This window comes from Polyodon spathula, chromosome 15, assembly GCF_017654505.1.
Source record: "Polyodon spathula isolate WHYD16114869_AA chromosome 15, ASM1765450v1, whole genome shotgun sequence".
NCBI classification, from domain to species: Eukaryota; Metazoa; Chordata; class Actinopteri; order Acipenseriformes; family Polyodontidae; genus Polyodon; species Polyodon spathula.
The window spans coordinates 12,358,405-12,374,599 of record NC_054548.1 but is presented as its reverse complement, the minus strand read 5'-3'; the positions used below and the strand labels follow the sequence as shown (position 1 = coordinate 12,374,599).

The following is a 16,195-nucleotide window of genomic DNA, read 5'->3' as shown; positions in this document are numbered from 1 at the left end:
TTTATTGAATAAGCCATCCCAATACAGTGGTAAAAGAAAAAGTTGCTGACCTGTAGTTGGCCATAATACCTGAACAATCAATATAATATCATGTGTGATATTCAAAACATTTCTGTCAATGCATTAGGTAAAAAATGCTGCACTTTTAAGCAGTTTTAATGTACTTCTATTGCACCATTTCAAACTCAACAATTCAATAGTTCAGTTTATAAGGGAGTAACCCTAAATACTCAAGACAGGAGGACTCTGTTTGGGCTTGTATCCCTAATTCAATTAATTTCAAATCCTAGGAAGGTTAACTAACACATCCATAGTATAGTAATTCATTATTTATCCCCACAGATTGATGATGATAATGAGCATTGCATGGTTTCTTGTTTACAGTGTGACTATGTTAGTTGATATTGCCCTTGACTTTTGGACAGAAGATCAGAAGGTTTAGTTCCTTCATGGGAATAACTGGGACAAGGGGGGTAGATTTATCAGCTTGGTGATGATACATAACAGGGAACTCAAAGAATCTGATAACATCAGACTAGTAATGTATGTTAATTCACAAATTGCTGTTGTAATGGGCTCATCTTTCACCAAAATCACCAAAAAATCAATTTTACCCAAAAAAAACCCATGATGACTACTCTTCAGTTTAGGGGGCTCAATGTGTTTTTCATAATAATAATAATAATAATAATAATATATAATAATAATAATAATAGTATTCAGTAGAGGGAGGATCTAACTTTGAAAATATAGTTGCTGTATTACTTTCTTAAGTGTGTACAATTTCATATTATAGTATTGCCATGTGTCCACATATCTATAATAATAATAATAATAATAATAATAATAATAATAATAATAGATCATTTGCTTTCAAGCATTCCTTCTTCTTGTCTCTGGCAGCTTTTTAAAATGTATAGATTACCTGTTGTTTTAAAACCCTATTTCTCAGTTTAAACCAGCACCATGGTGTGTTCTTTGTGACAGGTGAGAATTGAGTCTGCTGTGTGCTTTGGCAATAATCCCAAAAGATGTGAGTTATAGTAATAGATCCTACCTCTGCTGTCAGCCTGCCTTGCTTCCAGATGTAGCTTTTTAGAGAAAATGCAGAATGGAATTTACATTGTTTATTCAAAAGCAGACCAACTGTCAGACAAAGGCAGATTTTCTAGGTGTGCAAGGCAAGACTGAGTATTTTTTTAAGTATATTTAAATTCATGGGGAATCTTGAGTTTTCATTTGGCATGCTCAAATGGTATCAATAGTGTTTCACATTTATTGCCACACCTCTTGTCTCGAAGGACTGTTGTATCACTATTGGATACACTTGGCTTCCAAAGTCTGATTTAGTTGCTTGGTCTTATGGGGCATTGTGACAGAGACAGAGTGGTTATTGGTGGTAAATCTCTTTCCCGACCTGTGAGGGCACTGTGTAAAGGGAACAGAGTGGCCTGGATTGGATGGCCAATTCATTCCCAGGGTTAGAAGGAAGTCGGTCATCTAAAAAAGGGGCGGAGCTAAGATACACTAGTTAACCATGGGGTTATGATTGACGGTACAAAAGGGGGTGTATCGAATTGATCTCTTCCTTGTTAAGCTGAACCAGAAGGAAAAAGACGTGTGTTATTATCATAAGTGTTTTGTTTTTTTGTTGTTATTAAATATACTGTTTGTTGTTATTTAGATGGCTAACATGATCTAGAGCTGTCGCCAGAGGCCAGCACAAACCCAGACTACACTGCACTTTGTTTCACAAATAACTGTATTTGCACCACAAGCACTTTAGCACTCACTGTGGACTTGTGTTTGTGTTTTGTGTTAAATGTGGGTGTATAAGATCGGGACCATTATTTAGGGGGACACGGCTGTATTGCCTGTTCTCATTGTTATTGTCATCAGACTTTGGATTATAAAAATAAATAACATTGCACCTGAGTTACCATTGTCTGTCTGTTCATTGATCACTGCTGCATTCCTGCACCTGCACACTGTCAACCACTTTGACCCAGGCATGCACTCTTGGTATTTCATTAGCAAAGACAGGACTAATAAATATAGGCCCATGGTTCTGCATTGACTTGTATTATTACAATATTTATTGTAGTTTTAAAAATACACTTAATTCAATAAAGTAAATAAAAATTGAAGTGTTTGGTCTTTCATAATCATGATACAAAATGATTTGAAGATGTTGTTTACATTATATAGCTTAGCCAGATACAGAATGCTGATTAAAGTTTTAAAATGTCTGTTTATATTCAGTCCACCTGCATATTATTATTGAGTTGTTAACGGTAGAGAAGCAGGATCGCTTAGAGCTTATACAATCTTCCTGAAAGCAAAGATTCAACCTCTTTTTTGAAAGATTGATGCTTGTTTTGCTATGTGGCCTACCTCAAATGAATATGTCTTGGAAATAACTGGCCATTCTAATTTGAGTGCAGTATGATAATGTTAATGCTTACACATCTATTGGGCAGTTTGGTCTGGCTTATACTGTTTGCTGAGGTTGTGAAACCATGATTTAATTGTTATATGCAAGACAGAGCTGTATAATTTATATAAAAGAAGGTATTAGAGATGTTTTGTTTTTTTTACTGATCCAAAGGTTTACAACTCATAAAGTGGCCTTAGATTTCTTGATAAGCCTGAATGGAGGATGTTGCAGTAGGCAGAGCCCATTTATAGAGTTTATATAGCGATAAAATAATTCTTCAGGTGGTACAGAAGAGGCTGAGTAATGGATCTGCCCACATCGCATTCTGCAAAACTCTTTCAGTAATTGATTGTATCCACAAAATCCAGTCTCTAAAGATGGTTTTAGAATGCTATTCTCTGCCGAAGCAGAATTACTCCACAAATGTAATAAGCCAGGAGATGATGACGACAGCACTGGTAATACGAGGTACCAGAAGGCTATACTCAAAGTGTTCTTTTTTAAAACCTGCGTTGCCTGTGAGTGACAGAAATTAAATGGTTACATAAGTCTTCAAAGAGCATTGTAGAATTGAGTTTGAGAAACCAGCAATAAGAGAGATGTAATCATAAAAGTTTAGTTCTGACAGATATGAAAATGACTTGCGGATTTATGCAGTGCAGTCACATTAATCCCTTTAGCTCGCTGTAGTGCTGGTTGGAAGATATGAGGATTTCTGTCTGCTTTCCATATATCTATTCAAAGGTATCTCTATAGTCTATTTACTGAAAGTATATACCTTTGTGAGAAAGAAGAAACTAAAGTTTGATTTTTAAACACAGATTTGAATGAAATAACGACTGCTGGTCCCTAGAGGTGCAGTATTCTTCTGTACAGAACGGAATTCAACTGTCAGATCTTTGGTGCTTCTTTAACAATATCTGCAGTCTTTTAAGGCTTTAAATGTACCATAAAAGATCAAAGGAGCGTAACTATTGGTCCTGTGCATCATCTAGTCTGTTTGGTACTGTAGTAAATATAAACGAGGCTAAATTATGATATTTAATAACCTGTTAGGTTTTGAAAGCCATAATTTTCCGCAAATGTTTATATAATTATTACTTCATCAAAACCCTTTATTTATATTGTAGTTCCCATTACACCTGACAACTCATTAAGGCATTTAACACACATGTACAATACATCTGTTTTAAACTGTCATATTAAAAAGGATGCTTCAAAGCCTTATGAAAACTTTTAGTCCTGACAATTTCTCATTTGTAGACTGATAGGGCTTTGTTTTGAAGCAAAGTACAATGACACAAGCTGTTTTTCTGAGAGGAATAATACAATTGTAACTTTAGACAGCTAACACAAAGCATATTGTTTTACAGGAAAGAGTGGTTGTGAGTCATTTCTTGCTCGTTTTATTCTGATACATTTATTTGATTCCTCTCTGAAAATGTGCATTTGACTTTGATCCCTTCAAAATTAGGCCCGTAATGCTGTAAAGAAGCTACCTTTATAAAACCTAGACATCTAAAACATTCAGGATATTGTTAGGAAAGAATGTAGCTCATTGGCCATCAGTTGATAGACAGTATTTGGAATAATCAAAGCAACATCACTCAATCAAGTGTTATTTGTCAGTGGAGTCTGTGCAATATCCCAGACTTATTTAATGGGCAGTTTTAACAAAACATTTTTTTTTTTTTTTTGTCATTAAGATACAGGGCCATAGGTTAAGTTGGCTGCTATTGATTTCAAACTGGCCTCAGGTCAAGTGATAGTACTTTAACAAGAAAAGTGTGCCGAGGTAAACCAGTAATTCTTTATTACTTAACTCTGAGACAGAACAAGCACTTTTTAATTTGGGTAGATAAAGTCTAACTGAATCTTCTATCTCTGCTCCCCTGTTTTGGTGACACACAGATAACTGTGGATGTCTGTACAAAAGCCTGGCACCTGCTTTTGTATAACAGGGCAAATGGAATAGGAAAGCACAGTCCAATTGACTGCTTTTCTGATGGTTTGATAGAAATTATTTGTCCCAGTGTTCAACCAGAATAATACAAGCATTTTGCAGAGGTTATTGGAAAATGAGAAGTCCTTTCATTTCTATGTTTAAAAATAATAATACAAAAAAAAAAAAAGAAACACTACCGGACAAATAAGAACGAAATATATAATTTTGAAATAACAATGAAAGGTTTCAATAACAGACATTTAACCTGGTAGAGTCTAGGGAATGACTATATTTATTTTGTTGCAGTGATTGAAGGCTTGTCTTGAAGGGGTCTCTGGAGGAATTTAGTGAGGACACCAGCACATTTCGTAATACCCAGGCAGACAAGGCTTTTTCAATTGATTTGTTTCTTGCTCATTTTTTTGGATAGGATTTCAGTGTTCTTTTTTTCTTTGAGTTGTTGCTTTAAGAAGTATTTGTCGGCAGGTATCAAATAAATAAAAACACACCTATTTATTAATGCGTTGATTTCATAACCAGAAAAGTTGTCCCTCCCTCACTTTTACAATTGAGTACAAATCAATAGGAAGATAGGAAGCGAATCGTAGTGGTCAAGGTCGTAAATTGACAATGTAAAGGTTTTGTAAAACTAGCAAAAGCAACTGATTTGTCACGTAAATGTGACCTGTCTTTAAACCTGTCTGGAGCGACTGCTGGGATATGAATTTCTGTGTCAGGTTTAATCAGAATTACCACCTTGCCCAAGAATAAAATTCCACAACATTCCGCATATCTAAGGGAAAATAAAGGGAAAATAAAATGATTATATATAAAAAGGATAAAATAATCGCTTATAAAGTATACATTAGTTTATAGTTTAGTTAGTTTATTCAGGACAGGTTCTATATTAAACAACACTGTCAGATTATTGATTGATACTCAATAATTGTGCAAGGGGAAACTGAAGGACCATGTTGTTTTGTGTTGGGTAATTAACATGTTTTATTCTGTTTAATTTATACCTAACAAATTCACATTTTGTTAAAGACAATTGCTTGGAAAATAAGAATATCATCACACCTCTACTTGTTATATCAGTTGGAAGATTGAATGCTGCTAATAAACAAGAATGGAAAGATTTCAGTGTTTTGCTCAGATAGGACTGGGATTTATGATTTTTCTAATGGCTTTATGGAAGTAGTTTTATATAGTGATGTATGCATGGCAAGGACTTTTGAAAATAAAATACTGTCTTTAAAAGCAGCATGCAAATACAACGGGCATTATTGTGTGATGTAAGGCTATTGCAGATGAGAGGAGGTTAAAAGCTCTACAATGATTAGGATATTTTGTATAGTAGTTAGGATGCCTGCTTGCTGTGTGCTACATCGCCGGTTGGTTCCCATCCATGCACACATTATTTGAAACCCAATATTGGCAAACAAAGGACAACATAAAGTATATCTGGGGAGTCTGTAAGTACAGGAGTCACTTTATCGGGACGCCTCGGGAGAAGTAAAAACATCCCAGATAAGCGGCTGCCCTAATTAAACGAGAGGCATTTGAGAAGACCTTAGTCACACTTCTGTGTTTCTAAATGAAAACACAAATAATTAAATGACATTATGATTAAATGTTAGATACATAATATGAGTTAGTTTTTTGTTTTTTTATATTCCTAAACAATGAGTCGCTTTTTATTTCTACATGAAATAAAAAATAATGAAATCACATCTTATCATAAGGTGAGTTACCTGTGATGATGACATGACAAATCCTGATTATCAGTATCCTGTTTAGACAGTGCCGACTGTACATCATTTCTGAAGGTAATTCTCTCTTTCGAGTTGGTGTTAACTATTTTATAAAGTTTCTTAATAAAATGTAACATAAACTCACAATTACTGTTGCCCCTTATCAAAGTGCAGTACTGGTTTGTTAAGCCTCACTCACTATTACATTAATGGTATTGAGCTTTGGGTAAATTGGTTTTGCTCTGTTATTTCCTACACCCTGAAAAAGAACAAACATATACATGATTTTAATGTATGAATCACAACAGACATCCCCAAAAAGAATGAGGCTTATTTCTTACATTCTGGCAATCGTGTCACAAGAATACACCAATATTACATGATCAAAGAAATCAGACCCACTTTACTGTGGGCAGTTTTAAGGGTTCTGTCTGTAACTCTTTAGTCATTTTTACTTATTTGTATTTTTTCATACTGCAGACTTCTTTCTGTTTTAACTGATGTGTAAAGTGCTTAAGAGATACTGTGGTGTGAAAGGCTCTATATAATAAATCAAATTGAACTGAACTGAATTGGATAGAATCACTTTTATTAATAGGTTTATATATATACACACACACACACACACTGAATATAAATTGCCAGTCTAATAAAAATGCAAAAATATGTCTATAAAAGAAAGAAATTGAATGTATTGTCAGTTTCAATAAAAGAAGGAGCCTGTCTTTCTGGATATGTAACAGTTACAAATGAATGACAGCTGTTTGTTTAATAAGCTACAATAGCATTGCTAACCCTGTAATCTATACTAACATCAATTGGATTTTCTCTGTTCCCTTTGCATTTGTTTTCATTTTGTCTGCTGACAGCTGGCTTGAGACCCTGGGATGATGGGCAGGCCCTCTGTATCTGTTGTGCTGAGTGATGACTGAGATACTGGCAGTCGTTCTTGGTTATGGGTTTTTCTGCACCGTGTCAGTTTTGAACATTGCGCAAGTCTAATAATACTGTTCAAAGTATTCTATCACAGCTCTGAGTCACGGCTTATCACAGTTTCTTGTAAGATAACTGTTTTCTCTTGTGATGAGTTTATAAAGTGATCATGTGTTTGGAAGGTTTCTTTGATCAACAGAAATAATGCTTGATGAGAGAGACCCACTCTTTCTCTCTAATGCATTTCTCTCTCTCTCTCTCTCTCTCTCTCTCTGTCTCTCTCTCTCTCTCTCTCTCTCTCTCTCTCTCTCTCTCTACTATATATATAGAGTGTATATCTATATATATATATATATATATATATATATAGAGAGAGAGATATAGAGAGAGAGAGAGAGAGAGAGAGAGAGAGAGAGAGAGAGAGAGAGAGAGAGAGAGTAACAAATCTCACTCAAGGTTCATTTGGCCTTTTAAATGCTGGACCCAACACAGGAATTTAGATTTTTAAAGTGTGTTGCACACTTTTATTATTTACAGTAACAAAAATAAACAAACAAAATGCTACTTCTGTTTTGGAGTACGAACTAAACTTTATTAGATTTCCTAAACTAAAGCAATTGGATGACTAAGCCGTTTCTCAGTTACAAAAACAAGACTTTTTCCACACAGTTTACAACACAAACAAAAAGGTTTACACACTACCTTCTTCTGTTAAACACAGCCTGACACAACAGCCCTGACTACAGGGTTTCTACCCTTTTTATGCAGAGCTTAATTACTTTAATGGGAGCCAGGTGTACCTCCTTCTGCCTCACTCCTGTGGCCTTCTGGGGGATGTAGTCCTTTAATCCCTCCTGGACTACATTTCTTTCTCTCCTCCTCCCCCTAGTCTGCCACAATGTATATATAGTAATGTGTTCTGTGTGAGAAATACAGGAATGTATAGGGCAAGTAAATGCTGGGCTAACTGGTTGCTCATACAGCACTCATTTAGTTTGAAATTGAAGAGCAAACAACAGATCTGTTCTGGTTGATGGGGGTTATGCTGTGTAAATGTTATTGAAATACGGAGCTGTGGAAGAAGAAACACTTTACAAAAAGATACAGATTCTTTATCTGAATAATCAACGGGGTTGTAGTGCTTCTGAACAATTTGGAGGATGAAAAATAGGACAGGTAAGGAACATGGAAAATTGGGGCCCCTTTCCCAGTGCAGACTGCATATTGCCATCGCCTCACCTAATACCTGTTTTACATTACAACTACACTAGAGTGGTGTTGGACAGTATTACAAGAGGATTTGGGGATTTACAATGCTATACAGTCAGAATATACCTTAATTGTTTTGAACAGTTTATTTTAAACCACACAGTTTATCAACTGTCAACTGTGTGGTTCAGAATTACACCAGCACTAAAAGGGTCCATGTATCCAATACTCATAAAGACAGTGACACAAAAAAAAAACAACCCTGCAATGCCAACCATTTTTTTTTACTGACTTGGTGTAACTAATGCAACATGTCTTACCATGTGATAACACCTGTAGAATATAGTAGTTAGCTTTCATTTATTTAACTTGTAACAGAAAGACAATGATTTTTGGTGGTCAATCTCCATCCCAACCTGTGAGGGTGCTAAGTAACGGGAACAGAGTACTCTGGACTACTTGGCCTGACACTTCATTTCAAGGGTTAAAAGGAATTCGGTCATTTAGAAAAGGGACGGAGCTTCGGTACACTAACCCGGAAGGGAAATAATGTAGCAGCTGCGGATTGGAGGAGCAGCTGCAATCGTTTACCAAGGGGTCGCGAGTGACGGTATAAATAGAGGTCGAAGCGATGCATTCTGTTTCTTCGTTTTGGTTGATATAAAGTGACCCGGAAGGATCTGTGTTTTTGTGAATAATCGTGAGTGTTTGTTTTGTTCGATTTGTTTGCTTGTACTCACTAGACAGCTAACACGTTCCAGATCTCTTGCCAGAGGCCAGCACAAACCTGGAACAGCACTTCACTCATATCACAATAAACTGTATTTGTACCAGAATCACTAATTCAGGCACTAAACTGACTTGTGTATGTGTTTTGTGTTTCATGTGGGGATACAATAACGGGACAATTATTTTGGGACCAATCAGGAGATTATAACGTCAGTAATAGACATTGCTGTATTACTTACCAGCATTATTATTTACTGTTTGTTTTGCCATCAGGCACTGGACATAAAATAAAATTTTAAAAAAATTAAAAAAAAAAAACTTTGCAACTGGACTACAATTGTCTGTCTGTTCTTTGATCACCTGCACCTGCACCCTATTAACCACTTTGCCACAAGTCAGACTTTCTTTTGAATACATTTTTACCACATTCAAGTCCACCTGGCAGACATTCAGCTCAGTAATTGTTTTGGCAGAGGCTTTGTGTTTCACTAAAATAAAACAAACAAACAAACAAACAAACAAAAAAGCTGTCAGTCCTTTCTGTTTGATCAAATTAATTATGTATCTTTTATGTGTCTCTGTGTGTGTCTCTCTCTCTCTCTCTCTCTCTCTCTCTCTCTCTCTCTCTCTCTCTATATCTCTATATATATATATATATATATATATATATATATATATATAAATGTCACATAGCCTTGACACAGTGTGCTGCAGTCATTGATACTCATGTTGTTGTTGTTCATCCTGGAGATCTGGGGATTGTGTTGGAAATGGAAGATGCTTGAAGTCTCTTGTCATGCTCCTCAAACGATTTGTGTACATATAAAGTAGCCAAGACTATTAGGGTACAAGTTCAGCATTGTTGGGTGGACCATTCACAACAATGCTTAAGTAAACTTTCTTTTCAGAGTAATCAAGGGACCCAGGGTATGTACCAGGAGAACATGCCACACATCAGGGTAATGCCACATCTACTCGGATAGTCAGATCCTAATAAAGTAACCAGGCAGTAGAGAGAAAGAGAGAGAGAGAGAGAGAGAGAGAGAGAGAGAGAGAGAGAGAGAGAGAGAGAGAAAGGAAAATGTATTACCGGTAAATGTTGTATGTAGATCTAGCTTTTTATGTAAATTCCAAGAGATTGATTGTTGGATTTGTTTGGGCACAACCATGCAGTGTATTTTGCATTGTGTTCATGTATCACTGTCAATGGTAAGGTCTGAAGGGAAGCCATTGTTTGATAGCCTGGGTTTATAATTGTGGTAAAAAAAAAAAAAATTGAATTGCAGTATTTATCATATTGTCTTTATCAATTCATATTTCAATGTGAAAGGAAACATCTAACTCGACCATCTGCTGTACGTGCTTATCCAGGAGAAGAAATAAACTCGGGTGTCATTCATTCTGCAATACTTACCGAAATTTGACTTGGCAATGTAGTTCTGCCTGAACTATGTACTTGTGTTAAAGGGTTGAGTTTGTAGATTTTAAAACTAATGTCATGAAATAAGATAAGACTCATATAATAGAAATGTTATCTATTTTTTGTTTGGCTGCTAAGAGATTGTGAAAATGACAGGCACTGCCTTCTCTGTGCATGGCTCCTGCTAGCTTATTATCGAGTGGCATTGATTGATGGCAGTGGAGAAGTTAGCAGTTGCATTTCTTAAGCCTTTCTAGCAACAGTGGTCATTTGGGAACAATGTTCTATCGGCAGAAGGTGTTAAGATTGCAGAGTAGCTGTAAAAATAATACTCAATCATGGACACGTGGGAAGAAAAGTGGGGGGAAAAGTCTCATATACCATACTTTAAGCTAGGATTCTGCTCAAATGACACACCAGCTCCATACATTTAAATATCATCATTAAAGCTCAGATGACTTGAGTCAATATGCAGACTCCACAGGTAATCTTTAGAGCTGACGCCATAATGGACCTAACCGATCTTGTCACAGTAATAATATCCATCAGCTATCAGGGCTTTGAATTAGTGTTAGTGAACCCAAATTCAAAGGTTCCATTGGGGTATTTCACTTTGAAGTGAAATTCATCCAAAAATGAATTAAAATGTATCTCTTTGATAGGTATAGCATTCAGTTCTATGCTTTATTCCCACATGTACGAGGTATTGCTAAAACGGAATTGCTTTATTACGTGGTTGGTTAGTTGTATAAAATCTATTATCTCATAACAGTCTTGCGTTTAAATGCCGCAGGCCCCCTATATTTTTATACATGCATGATATTGATAGAATTGTCATGCTAAGGTGTTCCTTTTTTCAGACAGGATAAATTGAGAATGAAGCTGTAATAGTGACCTTGAATATTCCTGCTAGATGTTTCAAATTAGATTTTTCACGTTAGCCACAAATAAATGACACCGAATTGAATGAATTGTGGGACCCATTATAATGCAGATAAAAAGCAATCTATCTAGTAGATTTCCATAGAATTTGTTAGTCTTGGAAACAGACAACATTTCATATAGAAGGACATTATTGCTAGCAGTTTCTCATAGAATTGATGCTTTTGACAATTGTTCAATTGGGAAATAACATGTAATTGTATATGTTTTAGCGTTTCATTAGTAGCATCTGTATACTAAGCTGCATCATTTGATTTTAAACTGCCTAAAATACCCAAATGCAAATGTGAAGCACTGTTTGGATGTCATTTGTAGCAGCAGAATAATTAATATTCAGTGGCTTCCAACTGGACTGAAATTTCCAAAGGTAAAGAACCAGTGGAGTATGGCAATACCTGAAACCTCTAATCGTTTAACTTGATCATTTGTTTTATTGTTTTGTTCAACACTAAGATGCCTTAACCCCTCTGAGCTACATTCATGAGACAAAGGTCTAAATAGCCACATTTAAGCTGCTGTATCACAGATCATTAGTGATAAGTGGGAGCTGTTGTCACTTGCAGTGGATTAGGACATTTCCATGCAGTATATTGTGAAACATGTCTTATGCTTGTCATAGCTGTGCGAAACTGAGAGCTAAAGAAAAAGGACATTTGGTGCTAAAAACAGTCAAATGGAAAATACTTTCTCTCCGCTCGTGAACGTGTATTGCGATTAATTTACAAATTACTGTCGTTTACACACCATGCAAAGTCATATGTGTCAGCTCAAGTGTCAGATTAAGTAAATTGGAACAAAGCTTCCATTTAAATACTCTTGACAATCACATTTTTCTGCAGTACTTTTTTTTCCTATGTAATCTTTATTTGTGTATATATTTATTTTTTGCAAGGGGTTGTACAAGAAGCCGAATAGGGAATGGGTACTGTGGTTGTTTTGAAATGGCCATCTGAGAGCCCTGATCTCAGAATCGCCATGGCAATATGTGACTGTGCATAGTAAGTGTGACATTGACATATATTTTGGGGAGCTTAGATGAAACATCTTGACTTTTGCATGTTTAAAGCCGAATCAACTGCCCTATCTAGCACACACTTGTTCGTCAGTGACTGATTACCGGACAAGATCACCTGTAATATATAAATGTGTCTCTTTCTTGCAAGTCAGTTTCGGTCACAGGAGAATAGAGTCATTTCAGTCACATTCAGATATTTCTACACACAGCATACCATTGTCCTGTTATAGTTTAAGCAGTGAGCATTGCTTTGTTATAGCTATATCATTAGAAAACAAAATGTGTACTGTACAGTGCCAACAAAAGACAAGTTGTGGCAGAGCACCATTTTATTTAACATGAAAAAAGTAAGGCATGCAAGCTTTAATGATAAAACACTTTCTTCATTAATATATGCAATAACGAGATGGAGAGCCCAGAACAGTGGGCAAATGTTAATTCAGATAAGAGGTTCTTAAGTATATTAACAATTATTCAAGAGAACAATAACACTGTGAATTATATTGCAGGACTGCTGGTTGTAATGCTTCTCTGATTGATTATCTCTGCTGGAAGGTTGCAAAAGTATATTTTATTTCGTTTGTTCTAAATCAGAATTTTCACACATTTCAAAAAGGGAAGGAAACAAGTTGTCAGCATTGTTGATTACAATGTGACCAGTTGAAATAAAAGGTACAATGAGACTGGTTTCACAAAAGAGGTTGTTTTAGAGGGAATTGACACTGACCTGGTTAAAAATGGAAGGGTGTTTCCAGATCCTTCATGTACAGATATGTATAATGCAATGGTGACTCACAATCTCTAACCCAGTGTGGTTTTAGTCATATTCTCTCTCGGCTTGGAAGCAAAACAGTGTTTTTGCTTTTGCCCAGACCCTGTCAAAATGACTTCTATGTGGATGGTGCGAGAAACAGATGCACAACAGGTGCATTCAAGTGTAATCTGACCACTTGTGATTTATTTGGTGACACCCACTTGTTGACACTTATACTGTAGATTACAGCTACATTAAGTACAAGTTAATTCTAGAGGTTTGTAATATGTTGAGCAATAATAATAATAATAATAATAAATAATAATAATAATAATAATAATAATATAGTACTTGTGTAAGCATTGGTTTGTTATATTTTTTTATTTATTTCCCACTATCTTACTGCACCTTTATAAGTGAGAGTAAGCAGTCAATATTAGCCTAATTAATTATATTGTTGTTCACTAACGCAGGACATACAAAAGTTTGATGGAAGATATTCATTAACATTAACAGTCCTCCATTATAAATTCATGATGCAATAATTCACAGCTAGTTAAATTCACTATTAGGCTTTTTTGACAGTAAATTGTACATGTGCTATGCTTAATATTATAAAGCCCATTAGCTAATTCTCTGTTTTCAGTATTCCTAGTTTGTAATTCTAGATAGATAGATATACAGATACAGACAGACAGACAGACAGATATTGAATATTTGTGCTTATTTATCTTAAAGTTAACATAAATAAAGTAATTTAATATTTTCGGCATTGCTAGATGTTTTATCATAATTGTTCTTAATTGAGGGAAAAAACAAATCTAGGTGAGGGAACCCTAACAGATGTCATATTGGTCATATTTCTATCTTGGATTTGCACATTTACTTTTTACTGGATATGACTTTGTTTTTTCTGGGACTTTCCACAAATTCCTTGTGAGTCACAACATGTCAGTCTTTCAGATTGATACATCTGCATTGGTCTACATATTACGGAATTAAGCATGTCCAATGAAATCAGACGATTGCCTGATTGAATCATGGCTAGTGTATGTGTGGTTAAGAAAATATAAAATAACCCTTTTAGACAAAAGAAAAAAGTGTGTGTGTGTGTGTGTGTGTTTAAAAAAAAAACCCAAAACCCTCAATATCCTCATGTGTACTGATGTCTGTTTGTTGTCCTATACTGTTTGATTTCAGTACCGTATTACCATTGTCATTAAGAAGAACTGATAAGATACTCTGTCATTAAATTGTATGCCTCTGTATCAATCAGAACACAATAACTCTTGTATGGTATCTTAGACCCGGAGTCTCGTGGTAACATCTAGTTTTGAAGTCAACATCGTAATACTTTATTCCTTCTTTTCTTTTCCGTTAGTTGACCTGGCATGTGGTCCATTCTCTGCAAATCCAGTGTAAATGCTAGTACCAAAAAATCCAAGAAAAGTTTTTACTTTTTTAAGCAATTGAATTGTAAATATATTCACTGTTCATCCACGAGGAAGAATTGTGGGGCATTTTAACATTTACACAGCATTCAGCTGTGATCAATAATGTCAAAATAAGCTGACAGCATGGTGCACAACAGATCTGTGTGAAGAATGCAAGTTTGTTCAACTAATAGGTCTGAGACGTTCTAAACACTCCTGTGGCGTACTCCATCAAGCCTCATATACGGAATAAGCTTAGTAATGTATTCTCACCTTAAAACTAAACAACACCCTTTGTAGCCCTACCCCTTAAGTTTGTCCTGCACAGTTCCCTGCATCACTGCTATAGTTTATTAAAAGTAGGTAATCAAACATTTACAAACAGAGCAGGGCCTGCACACTTGCAATGCACAAACTGTGCTATTGTGTTAACATTTTTCTTTTACTTTTCAGATGAAAGAGAAGATGTTCAAAAGAAAACCTTCTCAAAATGGATAAACTCACAGTTTGCTAAGGTAAGAATATGTTGTACTAATCATCTGTATGAAGAGAGCAGCATTTCACAGTCATGCTTTTTGCTTTTGCTTGATTTAAAAGGTTGTTGGATACCATGTGCTTGTTTCTACTGTCAGATTTACAAGAATTTATGGGATGAATTACCTCAAATAAGAACAATTTAATTGATTTTCAGATTTCTTGGCAGAAAACACATATTTTGATAGCTATTAACATGCTGTTATGTAATGCCAAGGTATGGTACATTTGAATGACTGCTAAAGATACTGTAAGTAAAGAATGAAAACCGTACACTGTTCCACTGAGAATCTAAAAAGTTAAATAGGTTTTATTCTGATGGGAATACAATATCTACTTAATTGTTTGGTGTAATGTTTTAAGAGGGACTTTATTCAGAGAAATTGTTTGGTTTGTGTGATCAGTTTATTGTGACACTTTAATTATTAAAATAGTGTGTCTAGTGACCATGGTAGATGCCTTCAACGATGCCTTATGTAATAAAGAATACCACTACTGCATTTAAAAAAGGGATGGCAGGGGCTCCTGAGTGGCGCATCCAGCAAAGGCACTCCACATGGATGCACCCTATAGTTTGGGGATCACAGTTTCAATAGTCCAGGCCAAACGCTGCCTGGGTGGGGAGGGCCTAGGTTGGCAGGGGAATCCATGACTCATCACACACCAGCACCCTCTGTGGCCGATAGGGTGCCTGTGGCTCTGCAGTGGAGCTGCTAGATCTCTGTTGTCCTCCAGCACTGTAGGTCTGGTGGCCTCACTGTGGATCCACAGTGCGTAAAATGATGGATTGGCATGTTTCAGAGGACGCGTGCTCCAGCCTCCATTCCTCGAGTCAGCAGGGGGGTTGCAAGCAGTGAGCCGAGGATACAAATAATAATTGGGGAGAAAAACCGGGGTAAAAAATTGGAGACTACTAAATTTATTTAATTATTATTTTTTTTTTGGATGGATGGCGTAGGCGTAACCTGAATCTCTAAATCCTCTTGAGATGGAAGCTCTTTACTGTTAGGTCACTTCTTTGTGCTGTATGTACTTAAGGGACGATATCAGTAACAAGTTCAATCATATTTAAGTGTCGTAGGAGCTTGAT

General features: G+C 35.9%; 1 protein-coding gene across 1 annotated transcript in view; it reads left to right on the top strand.

The window, feature by feature from the left end:
• Window positions 1-16,195, top strand: part of LOC121327512 (dystrophin-like) — a 319,147-nt gene that overhangs the window by 112,107 nt on the left and 190,845 nt on the right. The window contains exon 2 of the mRNA XM_041271582.1: window positions 15,025-15,086. Within this exon, the coding sequence (XP_041127516.1) occupies window positions 15,025-15,086 (62 nt within the window). The remainder of the gene's footprint in view (window positions 1-15,024; window positions 15,087-16,195) is intronic.